Raw genomic sequence first — 25,957 nt, forward strand, 5'->3', positions numbered from 1 at the left:
GAACTAGATGATACTTGAGGTGCCTTCCAACCCAGGCTGTTCTGTGATTCTATGATCATCTGCTTCCCTGATTACTACTGTTCCCTTTCATCCAGCTTCAAGATCCCCTCTCCAAATGCTGCTACAGAGATCTTAAATCTGTCATTGATACCTGTGCCCTGCTAACTCACAGTAAACCTCACCACCAACCTGGAAGGATTTAGAGTATACAGGTACTTATAGAGTGCATCAGTGCATTAAGGGGCTTAAATAGGACATTGTCTTCTTGCAGGCTATCAACAAGGAAGAGTGAGAAATGCTGTAAGTGCACTGATGTATTACAATGCAATAATGTAAAGCAATGCTCAGGCCAGCACTCACATCACTATGGTTACCCCAGAGAAGAGCTTGGGGTGTTCTGTAAGCAGTATTTTATTGCAACTCATTGCTCTCCTTTACACACTGTTTTTGTAATTATTTCTTTTGGCTTGTAGCATTAAGTTTTTGCTATCAAGTTCTTAGTTTATGCACTTGAGATGGACAACAGTGATGGACAATGATCCACATATTTACTTCACCATTTGCTGCCCTATTACAGTGACAGTATCACACGAATTCTTAGCAGATGAGAGAAACTTTCATAATTTTGAGGCAGAAGATAGCTGCTGAAGGTCTACAGGGTTCTTTTTCTGTGTCCTCAGGGAAAGTGTTTCTCACAGTTTGTTGGTCTTTGCTGATTATTTCCTTGCTGCTATCTGAGCAAGGGTAAAGTCTCAGAGGGTTTGAGTGAATTCACCACCTGAAAACAGGCTTGAGCTAGCATTGGTTGTCACAGATGAAGGGGAAGTAAGATAAAAAAGCAGAGAGGGTGATAAAACCACAGCAGCAACTCCTTCAGTAGCTGTTCATGTGAACTGGCCCAGCCTTGGGTCGTCCTGCAGGGATATTCACTTATGTCCTGGCTTTATGGCACTGTAAGGTAGAAATCTCTTTAGTCTATACTGGTGGAGAGTCTGTGATGTGAAACTGGACACTCGCTATGCCAAAATGCCCTACTATTAACAGCAGTATTGACAGCTACATTTTGCCCTATTAACTGCAAAGAGATAATGGTAATTGCCTTGTCCAAGTTCTTCCCTATGCCATTTCTGCACCCAGGAAAACTCCACCCGAATTTTCTCAGTGCTCTCCATCATTCAAAGAGAAGCCTTACAGAGCCACAGAGCAGCCCCCAGATTTTTGCGTGGTTCAGCCTAGCTCACAGGAGTGCAAAAAGACAAAACCAGCATAAGAAGCATCTACACCTTCCTTCAAAGGTGTCCAAAGTTATCTCTGCAATCCCTTTGTCCTGGAGACCATAAAACTTATGCTGAATGGTATTTATATGTTTTCTGGTCTTAACACCAGTTGACCTACAAGTACAAAACAAAATAATCCAAAAGGTTATTTGTAGGGGCCCTTGCTTTGTAAATTGTTTCCAGAATTATAAAACATCAGTTCCAAGGGACAAAGGTGGTCTGGCTCCCCCTTGGCAGGCCATTCTCTCCCTCCCTATACAATAATGGTCAGCAAGGTACATGGGTATTTGGGGGTAGTGAGTTTTTTGGCTATTTCTTTCATCTCTGAACACTGCAAATGAAATACAGGGTCAAATGCAGGTATTTTTTTGCAGGATAAATGTACATAATTTGACCCACGTGCTGAAAACCTAGAGTAGGGCAGCTCCTAAATTTCTTTCACTGCAGAATTTAAAATTAAAATCATTAAGCAGAAGGAGAAAATAATATGGGAGAGGACCAAAACAGTCCATTTTGGCAATGCAGAGGTGGCTACAGCCCTGGTCTATTTGTAGTCACAGGGGAGGTTATAGCAGAATCATGTTACACGAGATGTGCACTGCAGTGGTTGGAGCTCAGAGTGCCTCTTGTGTCGCTCCCTGAACTTGCATTGGGCACAAGCACTTACAGCATTGGCAAAAAGACATGGGAGTCAGAGAGTTTTAGGAAATTTGCGGAGCTTGGGAGCAGGAAGGAGTGGGTAAGTGAAGGGAGGACAGCAGCAATTGGTAGAAGAAATGGACAGAGAGAAATCCAGAGTAGCTGTCTGGACAGAAATGCACCAGTTTGCCAGGCAGAAAAGTACCAGTGGAAAGGGAGGGAATGAGGCCAGCAGAGGTGCAAAATGGGACTGGAAAGCATTTGTAATCTTTAATCAAGTCTTTCAACACTTTTCCACTCTACTGTGATTAATTTAACTGCTAGTCTGAGCTGATTTGTATGTAGTGAATGCAAATGAGACCAGTGGGTTGCTAAGGTCTGTATCAAATACAAAACCAAATGTCTGGTTCATGACAAATAACTGCTCTGGCTTGTCTGTGGAACTGACACTGTTTTACACAGTCGGGCATGAGGATCTTGATCCTGCCAGCACTTAGAACCGTAGCATCTTCATGTATGCTCCTGACTTCCTTTGAGCATATATAACCATGTGTTTGGGTGTCAGGGCTAACACTTGGCTCTGAATTCTACAAAAAAGTCATTGTAAGATGAAAAAATATAATCGGTAAATATTAACTTGCTAAGAACACTCCAAAATAGAACAAGATCCTCAGAAAAAGTGCCATAATGAGACATTAACATTCTTTCTTTTTTTTTTTTTCAAAAATTACTTGTGTTTCACAGGTAGCTTTTTCTTTCTGTTTCTAATTTAGTTTAACCCATCATTCGAGAACTGAAAGGCAGAAAATCCCCACACAGCAGAGAAAGTCTTAAAGATTTCAGAGGAAAACCTATTTTGCAATCAGCGTGGTTTCCCCACCATGATGATGAGCAGACAGAACAGTATTTTTAGTGTAGGAAAACTTGGATTTCATTTGCCCATGTGCACACTTTGCAAGTAGGTACCAAAGAAGGAAGGAGGAGTAGATGAGACCCAGTACAGATGAAGGTCTTGTTTGAGTACATTGTCTGAGTATGGCCCAGTGCCATGTCCTCTCCAAAGCCCCTTTCCACTTTCCAAAGTCAAGATGAGGCCAGTGGAAACCAGAGCTGTGCAGCACCCTTGAGTGTTATGATCTTTTTTAACTGTAAGGTTAATTACAATGGACTGGAGAGCAAGAATATTAATGAATTGATTAACTGTTTATTTCAGATGATACCTATGGGAAGACATAGAAAATACATAAGAAAGGAAGGAAAACATGCTAGGCTGAGGCTATAAGCAAGGCCAGCTCTTCAGTCACTTTGAACTGAACTTGTAATTGCTTCCATTAGTTTAAACAGCTATTTTAATAGTCCAACAACTGGCTTTTCTTGCCCTCAGCAGATCATTTTTCATCTGAATAGCAAATTTTTTGGAACTGAAGAACAGATCAGATGTCAATCCACTTTGTGAATTCAGGTACAGCCTAAGTTCAGCAACGTGTGTCACACAGACTGCACTCCTGTCTGCACTGATGATGTTTTACCTCTTTTAGAGTCATCCCTGCCCATGAGGCAGAGCTAGGATTGAAGATTACTGTGAAAGGACAGTCTTACTGGGAGAGCTGCTTGTGTTGTTTAGATTCCACTGGAAATGGAGGTGATACTGGAGGGCTCCCAGAGACCCTGGTAGGTGTGGACAGTGGCAGAGCTCTGCCAGAGCAAGCACAGTAGCTCATTTACTTTGTCACCCAATAAATTAGGAACTTAATAAAGATGGAAGGAAGAGTTTTGTGGTGGCAATTGACTCTCATCAATGAAACATGGAGCTCCCTCAAGTCCTGCCTTCAACCATTCAGTGCCACCCCACTAACGCTGTTTCACCTTGGGGTCCACAGAACCAACCTTGAGACAGTCCTGCCTTTCAGAACACCCCGATGGTGCTACTGCAGCAGGGTCATGGTGCCAGATGGCCTTGGCTAAACTGCTGAGTAATACCATGTGCAGTTTCTCAAACAAAGGTGAGAGACCACCCTTTGTTTCCAGGGCAGGCCCTTTGGAGCCAAAAGAATCAGCTGACAGCAAAAGAACCAGTTTATTGTCAAAGTGATCCCTTTCCCTGCCACCAAGAGAGAAAATCCACAAACACGCGGAAGGAGGAAGTTTTCAGCAAGAGCCCCAGCTGAAATCTGGTCAGATTGCAAGCAGTGGCATTTGGCCACAAAGGACTGTCCTTTAGGCTCACCTGTAGCCCACTGCCCTGAGGACAAGCTAGTTTGGTTCTTATATTTGTATTTCAGTGCTCTCTGTTTCACTCATGTATCCTAGGTATAAACAACCCTTCATATTCAGACCATGACTGATAATGCATGGCTTCCTATTTTAGCAGGAATATGACAAACTTTTGAAAGAAACTGAGAAGTTCTCACTTGCTTATTCTTTTATATGTTTTAGGATGATAATTATTTATTAATAAACACAGAATTACTTTTTCTGAGTTTTGGGTGACAAACAAACCCTGGTACAAGTGTGCAGCAGGTCAGGGAGTGTCATTGCAAATGACTGACTAAGAAAAGATCCCTTTTAAGAACAAACTCGGAAATGTTTAGAAAATTAATGGGTGAATTAAAATACACCCCTCCAAGACTCTTCATATGATAAATATGCTGTCTCCATTAGAATCCTTGTGATTCTTCTTTGCCCACTTTCTAAGAGTATAAAAGTCTGATCACATTTTCATTAAAATCAAAGGCAAATATTTCAGTACTCTCTGCATTGGATGAGACCCTAATATTTCAGTGGCAATATTTTTCATTCTACAGAAGAAGTTTCTTAGGTTCTGCTTATGTTCTACTATTGTTTAATAGGTGTGTTTCAAACAGAATTATATAGATTTGAATATGGCCTTTCTGAGGGAAAGAAGTGTAAAATTCCCCACCAAGAGCTGATCCTTGCCAACATTAATCAAAAACTGATATTAATAAATAGGAACTGGTAGGTTGTCTTTCTGAAGCAGCTTTGAGAGCTTCGATAACATTTAAAACTGCTGTAGATGGAGAACACATCCTGTCTGGCAAGATGAGGTGTAAAATATGCCACATGCAACCAGATGGCTTCACAAACTTGTCTGAAATGGCAGAAGGAGACCACCACTTTCTTCTGTGGCTGTAAGAACCTGTCAGCAAGGTCTTGTGCTGTGTAAGAACTATCACAGGGCTTGGCTGTGGAGTTTAAAAATCACTAAGCAGGCAACTGCTTAGGCAACAGAAGACTGATATATAGTATACTAAACTGGGGTTTTTCAAGGCTTTTTGCTCTTGCTTTTTCAATGTTTTTTCTATGCTTCTGGTTTTATCTTTTCTTTTTTTTTTGTTCCTCTGCTACTGCTATCAGAACTTTCAGTTCTCTTTTTGTTGTTGTTTTTAAGAACTTGCTACCTGTAGTGTACACACAGAAGTACTGTGCTGTGTATGGGAGACTTATTCCGTAGCTGTGAATAAAGTGATTGATCTTTTCTCAAGCCTTTTTCACCACCAAAGAGGAACAGCTGAGCAACAGGGCCAAAAGCACTGTGTGCTTTTGAGTGCTTCAGAAAAATATCCATTAAATCATTTAACAAGTTTTTTCAGCCTTGAAAATCAGAAATGGCAGTCTTGAGAACACAAAACCTCTTCTTGTTTGGATCCCTGCACCGTGAATCTGAAGAAGTGAAACTGAGAGTGTTCAGAGCAGCCAAACGATGGCTCATATGCCAGGTGTGGGACTGGGGTTGAGTCTGTCCTTGTCATACCCCTGCAGCTGGGGTGGTCCTCAGGAGCCCAGGTGGTTCTTTTCCAGTTCTCCACTTCCCTAAAGAGAAGCAGGTGTTTTTCAGCTGCCTGCATTCTCTCTTGGGCAGGGCATTTAAGGCTTATGTTGGAAGCCTGGAAGACGCTGGTGCGCAAAAGAGTTTTCCTCTAGTAAGGAACTAACTTTCCCAGCCACCCTTCCCCAACTTCCCTTGCTTCAGGGACTGGCTGCAGCTATTGTCTCCCAATAGCAAGCATTATGCTAGAATGTTTTATTGTTCAATAGCATTAAGCTTTATCAGTGTGAATTGGCTCCCAAATGCATAAGGCAGCCCAGACTGTTCAGCAGTCATGATGAATAATAGGAGGATAAAGGCATTAATTGAGGGGAAATCCCCTCACACAGACAAAGAAAACAGATTTCTACTAAATAGCCAGCACATGTAGGGCAGTGTAAACTTCCCTGAGGTAAAACCTTACTCTTTTACTCTACCCAAAATAATTCCCAAGAAGCAAAGGGATTTGTGTTAGTGTAGCTGAAATTAGAAGCTGGGTCGTCCCTCCCAGACTCCAAAAAGAAAAAACACATCCAGTCTTTAGATTTTGTACTGAATGACTCCCACATGCTTAGGAGTTAGAAATTTTCTTTGTTAAAAATGAAGTGTACTCCTCGTGGGTCAGCTTCTGAGTTGCTGATGCTCTGCTTGTTGAGTGTGTCAGCTAGGCCCTCAGGTCCACAGAGAAAAACACCTATTCTGGAGCTGTTAAGAAAATGAAAATATAGTCAGAAACTAGGTATGGAGCAGCTGGATGTTCTTCATGTAGGTAATTTTTATGCTCTATAGTGCAAGGGTTTTTTTTCTCAATTACAGGAACTAAAGTAGAATTGGATATCTCTTGCTTAAAATTTATAACCCCTTAAAACTTACTGCTGCTTCTGAAATAATGGTGGGCTAAATCTTAACTCAGCAGAAGTCAGTGAAAACAGCTTTATCAACCCCACTGGATCAAGGAAATAGAGCTTCAAAGATCTTATGGCACAAATTCTTGAGAGGAGCTGTCTGTTTTTTTCCTACTAATTTTAGCTGCTTAGTTAAAGGTCATCCATATTCAGGTTTTGTTTTTAGAAGTAGAAAGTGGGTTTGGAGGTATTTAGACATCACCTCTCATTCCTATTTACTTCAGCTGAAATGATGGGTTATGTTTTTTTCCTAAATCTTCTGCTAGTAATTATACACTCCAAGAAGTACCTGACCAAAAAAGGATGATTTTTTTTTTTTTTTTTTAAATTGTAGGTCAAAACACTTTGGTCAAGATTTGGAACACTTTGGAAAATATTCTCTTTTCATTGCTGAAAAGAGAATAGAAGATACCTGGAGACTGCTAGAAAAAAAATATGCTCCTCAGACTTTATCAGCCAGAGGAACAAGATTGTGCTGTATGGCATTTAGACAAAGGAAGTCCTTAGACACTATAAATTTGCAAAGGTTTACCCAGGATGCCGCTCAGCAATAGTTTTGAACTCATTTTCCCAGTTAGGTCTTCCATACAAGGTTTTTTGTTTAAGGCCTGTAATCACATCTTTTTCTTCTTCATGATGCACCACGAAGTGAGTGGCCTGCGGGAAATGAAACGCAAAGGGCAGTGTAAAGACAGAGGCAGAAATGGCAGCATCATGTCTTGTTAAAAAAATAAGAATGTCAATATTGACTGAATTATTTCCCAACCAAGAATATGGAATTTATGGGGTTTTGAAAGGAAAGCTAACATTCATAAAGTCCTGACTACCAGTGTCTACCCATTCCTTTTCCCCACATTGGGTGATCTCAAAAGTTAAAGCTGTGAAGCATTGATCACAGAAATTACATTTCTTTTGCAATGAACTGTTTTGGTCTAAGAACTCTAAAATAGAGCTGCAAATTAAAACAAAACTTTCCCTTCAGGTACAATAATAAAACTGTCTTGACTGCAATGAAGTCTTGACAGTTTACCCTCTGGAAGGTTTGATCCATATGAGGCCTTGCCTGTGTAACTGTCACCTAGACCAGCTAAGTAAAGCCAGGAAGAGAAGATGTGGTTAAGGGCTTAAGTTCAGGCCCTGTAGAGTTCTGCAGAGATTTTATGTGAGGGAAAAAAAGTATTACGGGTAACTTTCTTCCCAAGCAAAAATTGTGGGAGTTTTCTTCTTTCCTTCCTGTTTTTTAACACTGTACATGTGATAACATCCTACCTTGCTCCTCCACCTCCCTCTCTGTCCAGCTGAGCCACAGCACTGTAGGCACGTGGTGAATTTTGCAATAGTGAGATGTAACTAAATTAAAACCTCACTAAAAGTAAGAGTCTCCTGACTCATCACACATTCTCAAGTGGCTGCTCCTTTGTACCCTCACAGCAATCTACAAGTGTGGGACCAGACAGGGAACTCATGAGAGTCCTGAAACAAATATGCCGCTATTGTTCACCCTTTGTGCATTAGCTTCTCTGGTCCCAAATGCTGTTAATTATATGCTTTAGGCAGCATTAACTGTTTTAGAGATACTTTCATGGTCAGCTGACGTTGCTGCTGTGAGGAAAACCTGCTTCCCACATTGCATGGCCAGAATAAACCAGATAGGATGTCAGAGTGCACATCAGTTGCTGATCCCATGTAACTCCTAATGGATAATACCTGTCTGCATTCAAAACCTCTGAGAGACAGATGAATGCCCAGGATAAAAGACCATTTGAACATTTATCAAAACAGACTTGCTAAGATTAACACCAGTGCATGTGGAAGTGATATTTTCCACAGTGTGTTTACCTGAGTTTCATCCCAGCCTGTAAGGTAGATGTTATAGCTGAGAAAATCCGCGTTATTCCTCTCCTGCATTTGGGCCTCCAGAGACTGCAAGAGGTCAGCAAACCATTCAAAGGCATGAGTGTCCCTGCAAAGCCAGTAAAAATAAATCTGGAAGAGACAAGAGTGAACTGTCAGGGGACATAGGCATTTCTGGTTTCTGGGTTTGTATCTGCTGACAGAGTGAGGGTTGTGCAGTTCTTGTAGAAATTGCCCTGACCACTTCAGTAGGTGGGTAGGATGCTGTTGAATCAGTTTTAATGCTGGGAGGGTTGTAAAGCTGAATGACTGACTGCAAGAACAAGGAAATATCATTCTATTTCTCTTCAACGTTTTTAGTTCACGATGTTTCCCTGCTTACATTCTTGTAAAACAGTTTGTTAGGACATAAAGAAATGATTTAGAGGTGAACTCTCTTTCTGTCTGCTGGCATGCAAGATAAAGGAGATAACAAAACCAGTTCTGTTCGGACCATAACTGCAAAATATGACCCCACACCTTTGCATAGGGAGTTTCCAGGGGCAGGAGGGGAGAGGAGGATGGTAGCTTTGCTCTGCCACCGATGAAAAGTTTTTCTCTTAGTGCTTGGGGAAGGAATGCAATATTTGCCCAGGCTACAGTAGTGCCTCAGACTTTGTGTTCCTCAAGGAGATTGAACACCATCTCCAGTGCAAGTGGAAATCCCCAGGGCCAGAGTCAGTGTGTACATTTGCTCATGGGCTATTTCTCCTTTCATTATGCTTTTGCTTTTGATCCCTCCTGCTAACCTTGCGAGGTAACTGGACTCTTTCTTCTTTTAGGACTTATGTATATCTGGAGCCAGATCACCATTGCTGTTCCTATTTTGATTTGGGCTCTTGGCCCATGAATAATTACATGGGTTCTGGGGATGAGAACACATACCTTCTTGAGTTTTAAGTTGGTCGCATCGTGGCAGTATTTGTACCACACAGACTTGAGCACAGATGCAAAGGGGGTGACCCCTATTCCAGCTCCCACAAGCATAACTGTTTCATAACTGAACACGTCCTCACTCGCTGTTCCAAAGGGGCCATCCACAGCTATCCTGAAATTGAAAGTATGCTCAGTAAATCAATAATGAATATTTATTAACACCATTTAAAATAACAGTAAAAAGGTATTTTTCTGCTACAATGCATATTTGGACTGAATACTAGTCAACAGAAGGAGAGGTGGAATTGATAGAAGAAACTGTGAAGAGCCACTTAAGGCCCATATCTGTGATGGAAGTAGTTAAGGTTTTATCGCTGGTGTCGCCAAACTGGTTGAGCAAAATTTAAACTGTCATAGGTGTTTTTTAACTTTACCACAGAGATTCTTTGTACATACTTGGGCAGCTTCCATGCCTCCTGGAATTCTTGTTTATCACATCCACAGGCATTGAACAAGCCCTCTGTCCAGTCTCCTACAATACGGACGTGAATGCTGAAGTAATCCTCTTCTGGAGCAGAGGTTAATGTAAATGGATGCCATTCCAGTTTAGACACAGCTGGACATTTGACAAAAATGTATTGTCCAACCTCCATCCTGAAGCCTTTTTTCATCATCTGGAGCTCAATTGTCTTAAAGGGATGAATGACCACCTGCAGTGAGAAGGACAAGGGAGAAAAACAGGAAAAGACGTCTGTGTTTGCTGTTCACTGGATGTATCAACATCTTCCATCACTGTCATCATCCTCTGCTCTGAGAGCAAGGGAAGTAGGTGAAACTGTCTTCCCAGCAGAACTGAGAGTGACGGACAGCACCTGACAGCCAGATAAAAGCCTGGAGAAGATGCTGATTTTTTGATTGAAACAGTTTTTCACACCACGCTTGGAGTCCCTCCAAAAGGGACAGGCCAGACTGGCACATCTTGTAACACATCACCAGATCTACATGTGCATGTTGTTAATTCCAGATGCACCTTACACAGTTGTACAGAGCACATTGTTAATGGACCTGACTGTAAACAAAGGGGAGAAAACATAGAGCTATCATGCAGATAGGGAACTGGATAGGCAAAACCACTGGAAACTGATGTTGTCTTGTTATTGTTGGGGGACCTTGACTATTTTTTAGCCAAGAAGCAATATTCTAGAAGCAAGACTAGTTATTGCTAGCAATTCTGCCACTGCGATTTTTTAATTCTAAAGTTGTTTGCCAAAGTTATTTTCATTTTTCAAAAGAGAGTTGCAAGAGGGAGAATCAAGCCTCTCTATCTGCTAATGTAGGTATTAATAACAGTGCTTACAACTATGGAAGAAATTTTTTGCTAACAGGGCACTAAACAGGCACCACAGACACATGGTGTAGAAATGGCTCACAGACATTTTGCTAGAATTACTAAAAGCACATGAATATATAGGCAGCTTCCAACATGTCAGCATTGTTCTAGAGCACAGTAGAGATATCTAATGTCATCCCTCAAACCCTGCTGCAATTTGAACAGGGTGTGTCCTCAAGATGCAGCACAGTGTCATGAGAGGAAGTTACACTGGGAAAGGCCAGGGTAGTTTTTATATGTTTAGGCTTAGTGCCTCACTAATTTAACTGTCAGACTTACAGAACCTGGGTTAGTATTTCTGCAACACATCATGGGGAATGGAAGCTCAGCATTAGATTTGAGGGCATAAAATATTCACCCTTTAACTCTCATTTTCAGAAGTCATTTGTTCTGTATCTTAAATTACTCTTAAGTCTGTTGAATTTCTGCGTTGTGGAATTTTTCACCCAATACAAAGAAAATTCTCCTTCCTAAGATTCAGTCCTGTGCCTTAGCTAAACTTCCTCCTCTTGCTCCCTTTTAGAGGATGTTAGAGGTTTGCATCATGACAGCGGTCAGAACATGCCTTTCACTGACAACTTTGTTGTGTAGGAGCCTCTGGCTTTGCTGTACCATTTGGAAAATAATGGTAGTGTTTTGCCTGGTACTAGGTGTAGCATCAGCACATACCTTTGTGATAACAACCTTCTGCTGTGACCTCCAAAACCGCACCAACCGCTCACACAGGTACAGAAACATGGGACCTACTACCCACTTCCATGTCTGTAAGCAGAAGACAATAAGTCAGGTGATGAAAATCATAGAATCATAGAAAGATTTGGGTTGGAAGGGACCTTAAAGACCATCTAGTACCAACCATCCTACTGTGGACAGGGACACTTTCCACTCGACGAGATGGCAACTTGGATTAAATCAAATCCTGGAAATGCTACAGGCAGAGATGAAGTTCAAGTAATCTAGGTTCCTTATTAGCCACAGTTGGGAACCCTTAAGATATATGACACCTTCAAAATTCTGGTCAGAGAGTTACAGCTGGCTTTTTACTTTCTACCAGAGTTACAGCAAGGTGTTTTCCTACAAGCAATTTTGTCCCTGTCTAAAAAATAAGGTAATGAAGTGAAATGTGGAATAAAACTTTAAATGTATTATTGACTCAGGTCTGTATTATTGCAGGAAAATATGTGGTTTCTGTTAACAGATCAGTCTGATATGTGAAAGAAAAACCAGATTGGTTAGTCAGTAAAAGCTGAAGTTTCAATGTCGCATTTCCAGAGGCATTAATTTTTTGTTAATGATCCATTAATAATCTGAAACTATCTGTTATGTGATTCTAGAAAACCCCAAGAGACACTGGTTACTTTTTGGATATACAGTTCTCAGACACCATTTGCTTATTTGCTTTGCCTGTTAATTGTGCTCATTTTAGGGCACAATGAAAGTGGATTGCCTGTCCGTCTGTCTGCCTGTCTGTCTCCCTGTTTGTTTGCCTGTCTGTCTGTCTGTAGTCTACTTCTGCTTATCATCCATTGTGTTGAAATCTATTTCTTCATGTAAGGAAAGCTGCCACTGAAGAGCACTGAGGTTACATGGCTCTTTTCCTATGCAAGTGCATATATTATTTAAGAAAAAGAGTAAACTGTGAACACTTTCAATTGGATTTACACTCAAGCCAACTTTTCTTACCATAGGAGGATTCCCCGAAAACTGGGGGATTGGGCAAGCCCCCTCCTTCCCCCAGTGAGTGAAGTTCTTGTAGCAAATCTCTGGATTATGTTCAGCCAGACTCTCAGCTGTCTGGCCCCGTACAATACGCCTGGAAAAAAAGTGAAGATCATTAAGGCAATGAAATTAAAATGAAGATATCTGTCCCTTACTGTTATTCTATTTATGTACTACTCTATTTATATTGAGTTGTGGACTATTGCACTGCTATAGCTTTGATACAGCTTTACTGCTCTAATCAACCCACAGAATTGCTATTAAAGAAATAAAAATGGGGACGAAAGTTTGTGAGAGAAAATACTGATTTCAAGATCAGAGTTCTGTCCATTGCCATTTCCAGGATGTGGTCACAATAGGAGAGCTTTTTTCTTTTCTGAATTATCCTGCTTTTTTCTTCAAATAAAAAAAACCCAAACCAAAACCAAATACAAAAAAACCCAAACAAAAAAAACAAACAAACCACAAAAAAACCATCAAAAAACCCGAAACCTGGAGTGGACAAGCAATCAATTTCCTACTGACCAGTACAGAGATTATTTCTATTATCTTACAGATTTGGAGAGCCCTTTCCGACATATGTTCTTACTTTGACCCTTCTTCTCCCTTTAAAGCTGTGGGGCAGCTGTTCAGGTGGTGTGAGTGAACACAGATGCTTCTTACAGGAAGCAGCTATATCAGCTATACCAGCTTGCATCAGCTGATTATATGGCCCCTATTGTCTTGCCTGGTTAGGGTTTTTTTTGTGTTGTTGTTGTTGTTTGTTTTATTATAGAGAATTCTGACTGATCCAGCTGTATTTCCAGCGGCAGAACTAGTGCTGAGAGACAGTTTCAGTTTCGAGGGCAAAAAGTGTATTCTGATCTTGTTCACTATTTGCTGCCTCTTTCTGGAGTTCTGCCAACCTCAGGGGCATGTGAGAGTCCCAGAAATGATGGTAATCAGTAGGTAAGTATCATAACAGAAGAATTCAGATTAGATCTGCTGATTTTCTCTAGAAACAATCTGATTCTGATCAGGCTGTTTAGTTTTATGCCTATATAATTCTGTTGATATCTTCTTTCCATGACTTCCCTTTCTGCTTTTCTAGCTCAGTGTCTGTGAACTAGACTACATTTCTGATATTTCAAAAAACTCCCGTGGTATCTAAGTCACATGCATGCCTATCTTTGGGTGACAGATTTATCAGAGGATTATTAGAAAACCTGTGCACATTCTTGAAAATTAAGATATTGCTCTGCTCATAAATATTACTAATGAACATCTTCCACATTAAAGGTTTGATTAATATCCTGCCAGGAAAAGAAAGGGAAGCAGTGACACTGTCCCAGGAGCATCACGAGTTGTAGTTTGCAGGAACATCAGCAGTTGCAATTTACTTCCCCACTAATGACACGGGGTTCAGCTGAGCCACCCTCTGGGATGAGTTATGGGAACAGGAGGAGCCCATTTCCCCCTCTGTTCACCCCATTGCTTAAGGAAAAGGCAGCCTGAGAGTTTTTGCCTTGCCCTATGCTCTGTTCAAGGTTTGAAAATGCCACTACCCTGCACAAGAGAAAGAAAAACTTATTTTCCCTTATTACTCAGTGCAGATACTCTTCTGGTAGTGTAATTCAGCTCTCAGTAGTGTAGCCTTATAATGACTTCTTTTTTTTTTTTTGGCTGAAAGTCTTTCTTTAGCTTCCATAGCAGAGTGAACTGCACCTCTATACTCTCCCCTATTTACATTTACAGTGATGGGAAATTGGGAACATTTGTCTGTGCCACATAACTCATACACAAAAAAACATCAGTGCTGTAAAAGTTCTATAAGAGCTTGTACCAGGCAAGAATTTGCCCCTTTGATTCTAATAGTAATATTTGGTTCAGTTTTCTGTAAATATATATTTATGTACATATGTGTATAATACATACATGTGACAGTCTTCTGTCTCCTGAGATAAACTGACATTTGTACCTCTTTATGACAGTATTATGTAGAAGCTACTGGCAAGTTTGGACATTGTGTCAGTAACTCTACAATATTTGCTACAGAAAACATGAATCACTTGTTCTTTTCCTTCAGCAGGTTTTGCTTAAAACTTCTCCTTGTTTTGAAAGTTGGAATGGACAAATAGTTGGGGGTGATCCCCATCTGCCTTCTATTTTTGTTCTTCCCGTTTTACTTTCATTTCTGTCTTTTTTTATGGCATTACTGGAATGAAAGGAAGTGGTTTTGAGTAGTCAGTGTTCGCTGGGCATTTTTCAAGCATGCTTTCTAATGCATCTAGAATTTCCTTTAAAAAGGACAATGTAGTGTAATTATGAACTACAAAATGTGGCTTGGATACTTGAGTCTTTTTTTTTTCTTTATTTACGAGTTCTTTGGTTTTACAAAATGGAACTAAAGTTCATTTTCCTAAGGGATAAAATTGTGTGGTGCTAAAACTGTTTCATAAGGCTTTTCAGCTATTTCACAAGAAAATATGGAATGAGACAACAATGGAAAAAGATGTTTGGCATTTGGATGTTAGAAAAACTTACTGTATTTGAGCTACAGCAGCTAAAAATCTATTCTTAAATGCTGCTGGTATTAAAAGTTCATCCAATCTGAAACATAACTCTATATCTGTGATTACTATAATTTTCATTTACCCAGCAAAATTCTAGACTCTGAATAATCTTTATACTGAGACATCCTTACATGCATGTGTGTGATGCAATTCCTTTTAGGAGAGAAAAATAAATTAACAATTAGAAATGAGAACGTTGGAAAAGAGCTTTACAATTAAGATATCAGAAAAAGCTGAGTTTCAGTGAGCAGTTTGCCAAAATATCATAAAACCTCACGTGTGTGGACAGCCTGTTGCACCTCTCAGTGAGAGCCTCTTGGCTCTCAGAGCCTGTATTGGCCCATCACTTTGATTGGCACACCAAAAATAACTGCTGCTCAGTGACTGAAATCCTTTACTCATGCGTGTAGAGGGCTTTAAATTAAAATACTGTAGTTATCATGTATTTTGTGGTAAACACAAATACTCACCCAGCACCGTGGATGACAAGGCCAATAAAGAAGATGACAAAGAGATGGTGAGTGTACCAAAATACTTCAAAATACGACCTTCGGATGGTTTTGGTGGATGATGTGATGATTAGAATGAGGGCCAGCGTGATGATAACTCCAGTGAGACCAGCCAAGTATGTGAAAGCCACATATAGGCCCCCCACAGGATTCTGTGAAATAAATGTACATGTTGGTCTAAAGAAAGGGTTGCATCAAAGCAGAGCCAGTTGAACCATCACTCACCAAACCCTGCACCTTGTTACAAGTCTGAAATCCACCCTCTGTGAATTTGTATTCCAGAAATGCCCAAATCCCATTCCATTCAGAAGACTGCTTTGCAGGATATTTGTTTTTGCATAATGATTTTAAACTACTTTGAAATCCTTAGGTGAAAAAGTTCAAGGTGCCATCAAAATTTAGCAACACTATTCTTGACAAGCATAGAGAAATTAATTACACAAGGTTTTGCCGCAAGATGGCCCAAACCCGGATTTTGCACACCAGAAATAGGCACTCTGGTCTTATATGATCATCTAAACAAACGCAATAATGATTTCACAGCCTGATTTCACGTACCCCAATAGTTTGTCTAAAAAAGTTGACGTAGCTTTCGTGTGGTTCGTCACCAAGGCTGGACAGCGCAGCTGCCAGAGTTCCTTTCTCTTCAACACGGGCTTGCACGCTCCACTCTACGTTGAATAAGTGTGCGATGGTGTGAATTGCTGGGAGCCACAGGAAACGAATAATCAGCGTTAAGCACAAGTACTCATGGTTTTGAGTTACATTTGAAACATTGTCACCTTTGTCAACTGCAGCTTTAGACCTTTGCCATTCTCACCCTCCTCGCCACGATTTCAGATCATTGATGTGTTTTACTGTTAAAGCTTTACCACCTGAAGTTTACCAATTTTGCGTGGGTAAGAAGTAAAGGGAAGTTTCCAGCATGCTTTTGTTTAACATAGGTTTTCAACAATGTATCTTAATACATGGGAAACTGAAGCATGGGATGTCTTAAATTACTTGTCAGGATCATCCTCATCCAGGGTTTATGTAGGAGTGCCAAAAAGTAAATCTGGATTTCTTTGGGGTAGCATTTGTTCTTTTGTATTGCTAATAGTCAGTAATAATATTCTTGCTGGGTTAAATGCATCAAAAAACCTTAAAAAGCTGAGGTGTTTCACACTAATTCTACTACAGGTTATTGCAGGGGTAAAACCATACAATGCTTCACAAAATTTGTCTCCTCTCGTATAAGCAGATACTTATTCACCTTCAAAACAGATGCAGATCAAACAGCCTCAAACAATCCTCCTCTGCTGCAGATCTCCTCTGTGGCCTGATGTTAACTGCATCACCCTGCTCCTTTCCTATGAAGTAGTGCTCAGATTTCAACCACAACTCAGAAAGGGAACCTGCTCAACTCTAGTAATGTGCTGATACAGGGACTGGTTTAGGATGTGTGATTTGCAAGGTACTTGTATTGAGGAGTGAGGAATTTGATGGAAAAAAAAGTGGTAGAAACCCCTTAGTTTAGGAAATGAGAGATAAAATATAATAAAAACATTTTCATGGCCAGTCCACACTTTCTATACCTTTTTTTAATAATTTCTATTATTTGTTTCAGAATAGCCAGCGAAGAAATAAGTCTAAACAACAAGAATTCAAGGCAGGATACCTGGTTTTCAGGGCATTGCTAAATACACCTTATTAAACTGTCATAAATCATGCTGATTGTTCAAAATAAAAGTATTCTTTCTTGTTTATCTTTTGCTCTCTGCCAGTTGACAAATATTTGGAATCTGATTTAAGCTTTGGCACACACTGAGTCCTTTAGGTTAATGAAATCAGGTTTTTTCTCATATCCTTAAGAACTTGAATCCCACTTAGATTCTGTGCAAAAAATGCGCAAGAAAGCTACAAACAAAGAAAAGTTAGAGTACCAACCAGTATGAAGGGCGATCATCCATGCCACCATTTTGTGAAAGGTGAGGTTCCTGTCCAGCTGTCGTCTGATACGGGTAGAGCAGCACTTTAGGTATGAAGAAAAAAAAACATATTTGAAGACTATTTGTGTTGTCTGTGCAAACTTTTTCAATGCAGGGACAAAAACAGTGACCCTGAGCACAACAATTGCTGACGTTGCTAGGAGAAACCTAGAATTCCTAGATATAGTAAAAAATATTTTACCCCATACTTCAGAAAATGGAAATAACAGATTATTTTTCAACACATCTCACCGAAACAAAGTGTTTGATAATGAGAAAAAAAATCCGGTAGGACAAATGTATATATCTTATCTGTGTTAAATTACAGGTTATAAACAGAAGGAAGGATCACAGTCTTCCATGGCAGATTCTCAAGTTGCCACTCAGCATCAGGATCCTACAGTTGTGGTTCATGCTGTAGAAATGGACTATAAAGTTTGGGTATAACTGTCTCAGAGAGCTCCCATCCCAAATGTGCTAGTCACTTATGGTGGTAATACAAAGGGATTCCTTCCCCAAAACACTGAGTGTCCTTGCAGGAATTCACTTACAACTTGTTGTTGGAGTAACCCAAAAAGAAACAGACAGAAAAAATCTCTGCTGACACAAATCAAAGAATTTGGTTCTTAAGAAAAACAGAATGATATTTTCATGAAGAATGATGATGGGTTCCTAACAGGCTCCATCTGAATTGTGCTGCAGTCACTAGGAGTCTTCCTAGAACTTTAAGTTCCTGTAAAGTTGGCATTTGCTGTCTCCCCACAGTATAAGGCATGATTATCATGTGTTGTAGCTTTGTATTTGGTTTGCTGGCTGGCCAAGGGAAGTAAATGCTTTGTAAACTAACACAAACATTTCCTCACAAGAGGCAAACACTCTGGGGCTGTTGCAATGATTTCTGTAGACTGTAATATCGGCCAGGAGAAATTTGGCTGTCTCCATATCTTGAGACACAATTAAAAAGATCGTAGAATAAAATGTAGCATGAAGTCTCAGATGGAGTACAACTCTCAATGCTTGGAATCGGGTTTTAGCCTTCAGTAATCTCTCAGTAAGTATCTTCAGATCTTCACTGCTTTGACCTCAGGAGATCTCTGCCCAACTCACTTTCAGATCAACCTCTGTGGAATCTCCAGTTGCATTTGTCTTGTCCAACAGCAACCTTATTTCTTACTAAATTTATGTTCGTCATTGACTCCTGAAGCCTGGGAGTCAGCTCTGAATTTTGGTAGATACTAGGTGATCTATCCCAGGGGGAAGGACAGTTTTGGACCTACAGTTTTATTTACTCTTCTCTTTCCTTTTACATACATGGAGGGTATGGTTGTCTGCTTTTGTAGCAGCCCAGAATCTGAAGGAGTATAGGAAAAGACTGAAAACCCAGTGTGTGCGGTTCCAACTTCATATTCCTAAGTGTTGTACCATAGGAAGTCTAGAGCACTGGCCTTACTACTAAATGTGATTTAGGAGCTTAATGTGGCAGGCACATCTCATTTATTCAGCCACACTTATTTTCAGGATATATGTACTAGATGGAGGAACAGCCTGGGTTGTCTCTGATTATTTTCTTATTACTTCATATCCCACTCTCTTCCCTTATGAAGGACTCTTGAAACACTGCATCTGTTTTACCACTTCCTCTTCTGCTCTGCTTTTTCGGCCCCCACAGGCTGTCTCATTGGCATGAAAGAATTCATACTAGATTTAGAGATGAAAATCAGCTTCTTCGAACTGTTTTTGTTGATCATGTATATATTAAGTGGCCAGAAAGAAAGGAGGAATCATTATACATTTGGAAGGACAGTTCATGAGCTTGAGAATATTGTTTTTTTCACTGGATCATGGCCTGCATTGTCTGCACTATTTCTGCTGTAATGCCTGAAGTCTTGATTTTGGCAGTGTGATACAGTCAGTACTATCATAGGAAGCCTCTCCAGCTGTCATTTAGAATCATCTGTGCTTTTCTTAATGATGGTTCCTTAGTGCTGATTGTAACATCTGCATTAGGAGCTAGAAAATGTCAAAAGGCTGTGAACTGTTTCATCCTGAGATGGAAATGCAACTCAGACTAAAAGAATGTAATTATGAACCAGCTGAAAAAAAGTCCCATTCTGAATGTCCGTGAAAAACTACATTTGTCTTGGGAACTGACTATGGAAAGATGGCAGACATGGGCTAACATCTCCCTCTCTAAGTGGAGTTTTCCATCAGTGACAAATGACATGTATGTGTGTAAGCACCAACAGCCGCTGCCAGTCAAAAGAGGGACTTTGCATCCAGGGCAGCACCATGCCCAGGAGGCAGCAAAAAACAGAGGACTAATTCAAGGCTAAACCTCACAACAGAGCTCTAAATACACCATGGGCAGTAGACTTGCTCAAAGCAAACTCCAGGCTTTATCTGCTTTGTAAAAGAGGACATCCCCAAAGTATGGTGTATTTGGGGAACTTGGACAAAGTTTCTCGGCATATTTGCAAGGCTGTTCAGGTTAATATCTTTCATAAATTTTGAAATACTTTCTTCATCTTACCGCACTTGATCTCTGAGGAGGAGAGCAAGTTTCGACATACTGGCAGCAGAATCAGCATGCAATTGAAATTCAGGCAAGCGGCAGGAGGCCCTTGCAAGGGCCAAGGCACGCTGTAATTGGAGAGAGGCTGTTATTAAATGCACTGTCTAAGACATTATCTGGGACACAGATAGGCACTAATTTAATTTACTTATTATATCACAACTTACAATAAGTTCATGTTAACAATGTGAATGTTCACATTTCGCAGTAATCGTGCTCTGGTAAAGTCAGAGACATGTGCAGACAGAACATGTTCCTCCAGATAGACACCTTCAGTTTTCAAATAATATGGTTGTATAAAAAGCTCCCTGTCATGTCTGGCAATTACAGTCAAACACAGAGCAAATCTAAACCATTAGTAGAGTTTTGTGTAAAGAAAGTCTCACAGCTGTTGTTTCAGTTGACTGGGGGTTATGGTAGAGGGACAGCTTATGAGGGAAGTGGCTTAACTTCTCTTTTGTCAGTAAAGGGAGTCTAAGGAAATTTGTTTCCTCATCTTTTAGGAATCTGTTTCCTTAATGTTGGTTTTCACACCCTAAATTATTTCAGATTTTTGAACAAAGACTGTTTGAAATAAGGGAATAATGATCATATTAATCCAAACACAGTGAAGGGAAGGAAAAGATAGCATTTACTCTCCTGCATGAACTGGGACCCTTTCAGGTTTCAGACCACAGCTACTGACTTGGGGTTACACTGAGCCCTACTTGTTCAAGCACAGGTCTCTGTGACTTCAAAGGCAACTACATCATGATTGCAAAGGACAGGGTTTGGAACACAGATCTGAAGCTGTATGCAGAACAAGATTTCATGCTTTGTTGAATTAAACCATGGCTTTGCAAACCGTTGATAAAACCCTGTGCTCTGTGATTTGAAGCTTAGGTTGATTTTATGTCTGTGATCAGGGTTTTAATATATGTGAACAAATTAATTTTCCCTGTCAATTGGTCATGACCATTGTAGCTTTGGAATCAAGTTTTAGAAGCACACATAATGCTGCATTAACCAGCTGGATTATATTGAATAGCCCAGAATCCAGGATCACTTCACAACTTGACTGTAATTCAGACACTTGATGAACATGTGAATGATGATTGCTTTTCAGAGCTAATATCTTTGTAAACTATTCATGCTCCAAAAAATAATTGCAAGGGAAAATAATTGCACAATAGTTCAATGGCAATATTTTATTCAACTTTTGCTTAATAAAGCAGCCACAATTAACGTTCACTTTAATTACCAGGAGCATAATAGGCTACCCGAAAGCTGTTTGGAATGGGATCTCTCTATTTTGTGTACCAGCCTTTCTCTTCAGAAGCACTTGCCAACTGTCCTGCATTCAGTTATCTGTTTGCATGTGACTTTAACTCCTACATGAACCTACTGCTCCAGCCACTTGACCCTGGTTCAATCAAGTGGAACTAGGTAAAAACGCTGTGCTCTGTCTATGCCAAGATAATAATGTCTTGTACTTACGCCGAGGAGTACTCTGGTGTAGAAGAATTTTGGTGGGACATCATACACAAGATAGTACCACCAAAAGAGGAAGACATTTAACCCCAGCCACACAAGCTGAAAGAGAATTAAACAGGAAGCTTACAGTTTGTTCTTAGAGATCATCCATCTGAATTTACGCAGCTTAGATAATGGTCAATTAGTTCCCTGTGCTTCTGTTTGCACAGAGAATGTGTTCTACAGGGTATAAATGTTTCAGCAGGGGTGACAGAAATTTTTCAGGTGTAAATAGGCTTTGATGTGTGCACACAGGACACAGGAGTGGCAATAAACCAAAATACAGCAATGTGTGGCTGAAACTTTTGCACAGCTCAAGGAGTTTACACGTTAATTGCAAAAGGACCATATATTTAACAGGTGTTTACTATTTTGTGAGTAGTTGAATCTCCAAACACGATTAAAAGTTCGGGACTTAATGCCGTGTCCTCAGGGCAATGCCAAATGGCAGTTCCTCAGGTACATTAACCTATGTAAGGAAGACTTAGGAGCTGTGACAAAGGACAAAGAAGCTTGAGATCTAAACACAGATAGCCTAAATTACACCTAGGGCTGAATTAAAGAGGAGGTTTTGAGGGTCTGAAATCAACCATCAGGAAATATTAAATATTGGTAGCACGCAGACTTGCCAAACTGGGCTTCCTCGTAGCTGTACTGCAGAATTTTCTCACACTTGCCCATGTCGTGGTGCAGTTTTCTCTGGTTTCTTTAGCAAAAGACAAGTTATCAACTCATAGGTCCATCTGGGCAAAAACATCATCATGAACCTGGGCAATTGCCTCCTGGAGCTGGATGGCTGACTTCATATCCCATATTGAAACAAATCTGCATCAGTGCACACCCTGTCTAAGTAGGTTTGCTGAGTGGTGCATGAAAACAGAGAAAGTTTGAGAACTGGGAGAAAACTCAGTCTCTGGTTAGAAGTTAAAGATTTCAGAAAACTGTGACATTACAGTCCCTCACCCCTCCTAACCTAGTTATCCTAATACATTTGCTAGTGGTTTTGACCCACTGGCACTATAAAAAAAAAAAATTAGGACTAGTTCAGATCTTGAAAATGTAAATAATTCTGGGAAATGAAGGGATTTCCACCAGGGTAAGGCAGTATATAGGAAATCCCAAGTCCTCATTAAAACACCATGGATTTGGGTTCTCAGGATTAATCTCAGGATTAAATGCTCAGGGTACACTCTCACACACTCTGACTTTAAATAAATATCCTAAGCATTTAAAAGACCAAGAAGCTTGGCCTCATCTTGGTGGTCTTTTACAGTTCTTCTGGGTGTTAACTCATATGAAACACGGATCCTCTGAAAACACTGTGACACCCTCTGGCAGCTTGGGTAGAGTTTGCAGTCAGTCGTCTCTGCCCAACGCCAGTGGCGGCAGCACAGGATGGGTTCAGGCTGACATGTTTCTGCTCTATTGAGGCACATCTGTAGAAATTGTGTCAGTCCTGTTTCTGTCAAGTGCTGGACAACCGTACCTGGTCAGTGTGCAGCAAAGCTGGAGAGGCCAAAGCAGAACCCTTCCGTAAGGCTTCCAGTGATCTGCCCTTTTAGCTGGTTTTATCAGTGTCTCCGGAGTTTCCTTCCCTGTTAGCTGACCTTGTTACAGCTTTGAGGCTCTAAACTCAAATTCCTTATCTGAACAAATAAGGCCTCTTACTTAATTCTTTTAATATTTCAGGTTCTGGGGTGGGGAAAAAAAAAAAAAAAAAAGAAAAAGCAAAAATTCACCTCTGGTAAGTTTCAACTTCCTCAAGTCACGGAAGGTGACAGTAATCCAGCTACTCCCTTTCAAGCACTGAAGTGCCACGGCTACAGGGTTATGTTTCTAACTAGAGCGACTCATCTACAACGAATATGAAAGTATTGATTCTTCATAGCAGCAGAAATACTCCTTCGAATAAAGATATTCACATTTGCCATCACCACAATATCTAAGTTCTATGTCTTCTCTTTCTTCCTTTCACCATTTACATCTACTAAGCACACCTTGGCAACAATACCTTAACTGCTCTTACATTTTTGTGTGGTGTATGTTATTTAATATATGTATCTGCATATAGCATGGGTATTTAGGTATACCTATAGTGCTTCGCACTGTGAAGTCAAAAAACCACTGAAATATTAACTTAGTTTTCTCCAAGGAGGACTGCCCTGCTTACTCTTTAGCACTCTTAAATGCAACTGGGATTTTTCAATACTTTAATTTTGCTCAGAAGTAATTTAACCTACTTTCAACAGCCCCTCTATGCAAGCTGTAAACAAATTCAATTCAAATACTAGTTCTCTTGATGAAGGATTCATGAAATCTGCTCTAAATTCTTGAATCTGACTCTAATACATATTTTGTACCACCAAGACACGTGCTTTCAGTTGCACTCACTTTCATTTACAAAAGTGCAAGGAAAGGTGGTTGATGTATTGCTTTCTCCGTTGAAGTGCACATAGTTAAGTGAGTTGTAATGTCACCTGTTTTTGTTAACTAAAATATTTTTAACAGAGCAAATTAAAGTTAATATATGACCATTTCTCAGTTAACAATGAAGACTACAGCAACGGAGACACCAGACAGAGCTCTGAAAAAATTATTCCCTTGAAACATTTCCCTGCACTTGCTAAACCTAGTTTCAGCATAATCAGGTGCATCATTCACTGGCACAGTGAGAACTGCTTAGCACAGAACTTTCTGTAGAACTTTTACTTGACACAAATCACAATAAAAATTGTACTTACAATGACAAAGATGGACAGTCCTTCATTCTCCACCCAGTTACCCATGATTGCCCGAGATGTGTGTGCACAACAGCCCCACTCTCTCTGGGACAGCCTCTATGTCTTCTCTCATAAGGAAGTGAGAGCAGAAGCTTGCAGCAACCTGTTTCCTTTCTCATTCATTTAGGAAATAAGTTAACCATTGAATCATGCACAAACGCGTTTCTACTATCTTTACATATAATTTTTCATAACCCAAATATATATAAAGTATTGAAACAGCCTATTTTTCTTTGTGATACACAGGATAAAGTAAATAATACAACTGCTCAGTTTTCTGCTAAAAAATGTATTGCCACTTATATAACTTTAAATGCTGAGGTGTAATATAGAAAGCACAAAAGAGTTATCTCTGCCCAGAACTTGTCATTTTTATCTCTTCAAGTCTGAGATGCAGTTCATGCTGATCCTTGCTGATAAATAATCACTAGTATTATTTCTCTTCCAATAATTCAGTGTACACAGAAGCTTCAAAATGTAATCTCACACTCCTCTTGTGGAGCACATTAAGCCTTGCTAATTCCTCTCTGCTCTGGTCAAAACTGACGACATCAGATGGGTTTTTTTTCACATTTTCCACTCTCACTGAGTCCCCAGCCCAGGAACCAGGTCACCACGTGTTGTGGTGTTAACCACAGCTGACACCAAAGCACCACACAGCTGCTCACTCACTCCCCTGGTGGGGGAGGAGAATTGGAAAAAAACCAGTAAACTTTGTAGGTTGAGATAAGAACAGTTTAATAATTGAAACAAAATAAATAAACAAAATAATAACAACAGCAGTAACAATAATAATCATTGTAATGAAAAGAAGAGAGAGAGAGAAAGGAATAACCCCAAGAAAAACAAGTGATGCTCAATGCAATTGCTCACCACCCACTGACCAATGCTCAAACCCGTCCCCAGCAGGGATCTGTGCTTCCAGACAGTTCCCCCAGTTCACATACTGGCAAGATGTTCTATGTTATGGAATATCCTTTTGTCCCATTTGGATCAGCTTTGCAGGCTGTGTTCCCTCCCAGCTTCTTGCACAGCTCCTCGCTGGCAGAGCATGAGACACTGAAAAGTCCTTGGCTTGCACTGCTCAGCAACAACTAAAACATCAGTGTGTTATCAGCATTATTCTCATCCTAAATCCCAAACACAGCACTGTACCAACTGTTTGGAATAAAACTCTACCCCAGCTAAAACCAGCACATTATATAAGAAAAATATTAAACATTTTGCTTTTGTGATTAGAGAAAAATATGGGAAATTTTGCAAATGTAATTTAGTGGCTTATAAGCCAGAGGAATCTATCCCAAGTGTTTTTGTAAAAAAAAAAAAAAAAAAAAAAAAGAAAATTAGGGGAGTTTAATGATCTCTGAATGTTTTACCTCTGTAGTATTACAATGCCAAAATCTGCAATAAATAGTGCAAAATGGTAGGTTGAAGGAACCTTTGTGATTAAGAGGGACCATCCTTTGTAAGGTCCAGGCCCCTAGGAGCAGCAAGGCATCCTGCCTCCTGATGGCTCATTTCTCATGTATTCCACCCCACG

General features: G+C 40.1%; 1 protein-coding gene across 1 annotated transcript; it reads right to left on the reverse strand.

Moving 5' to 3' along the window:
* Positions 1 to 3,974: 3,974 nt before the first annotated feature.
* On the reverse strand, positions 3,975 to 24,484 carry LOC116783363 (cytochrome b-245 heavy chain). Its single transcript, XM_032680872.1, is given in 15 exon segments — positions 3,975 to 6,447; positions 7,180 to 7,304; positions 8,487 to 8,633; positions 9,426 to 9,588; positions 9,873 to 10,126; positions 11,476 to 11,568; positions 12,490 to 12,619; positions 15,548 to 15,738; positions 16,145 to 16,290; positions 17,513 to 17,597; positions 19,894 to 19,900; positions 20,089 to 20,168; positions 20,170 to 20,193; positions 21,602 to 21,697; positions 24,379 to 24,484. Coding segments are annotated over 15 exon segments (1,713 nt in total). The 5' UTR covers positions 24,424 to 24,484; the 3' UTR covers positions 3,975 to 6,320.
* Positions 24,485 to 25,957: the final 1,473 nt, after the last annotated feature.

This window comes from Chiroxiphia lanceolata, chromosome 2 (assembly GCF_009829145.1).
Source record: "Chiroxiphia lanceolata isolate bChiLan1 chromosome 2, bChiLan1.pri, whole genome shotgun sequence".
In the NCBI taxonomy this organism is placed as follows: Eukaryota; Metazoa; Chordata; class Aves; order Passeriformes; family Pipridae; genus Chiroxiphia; species Chiroxiphia lanceolata.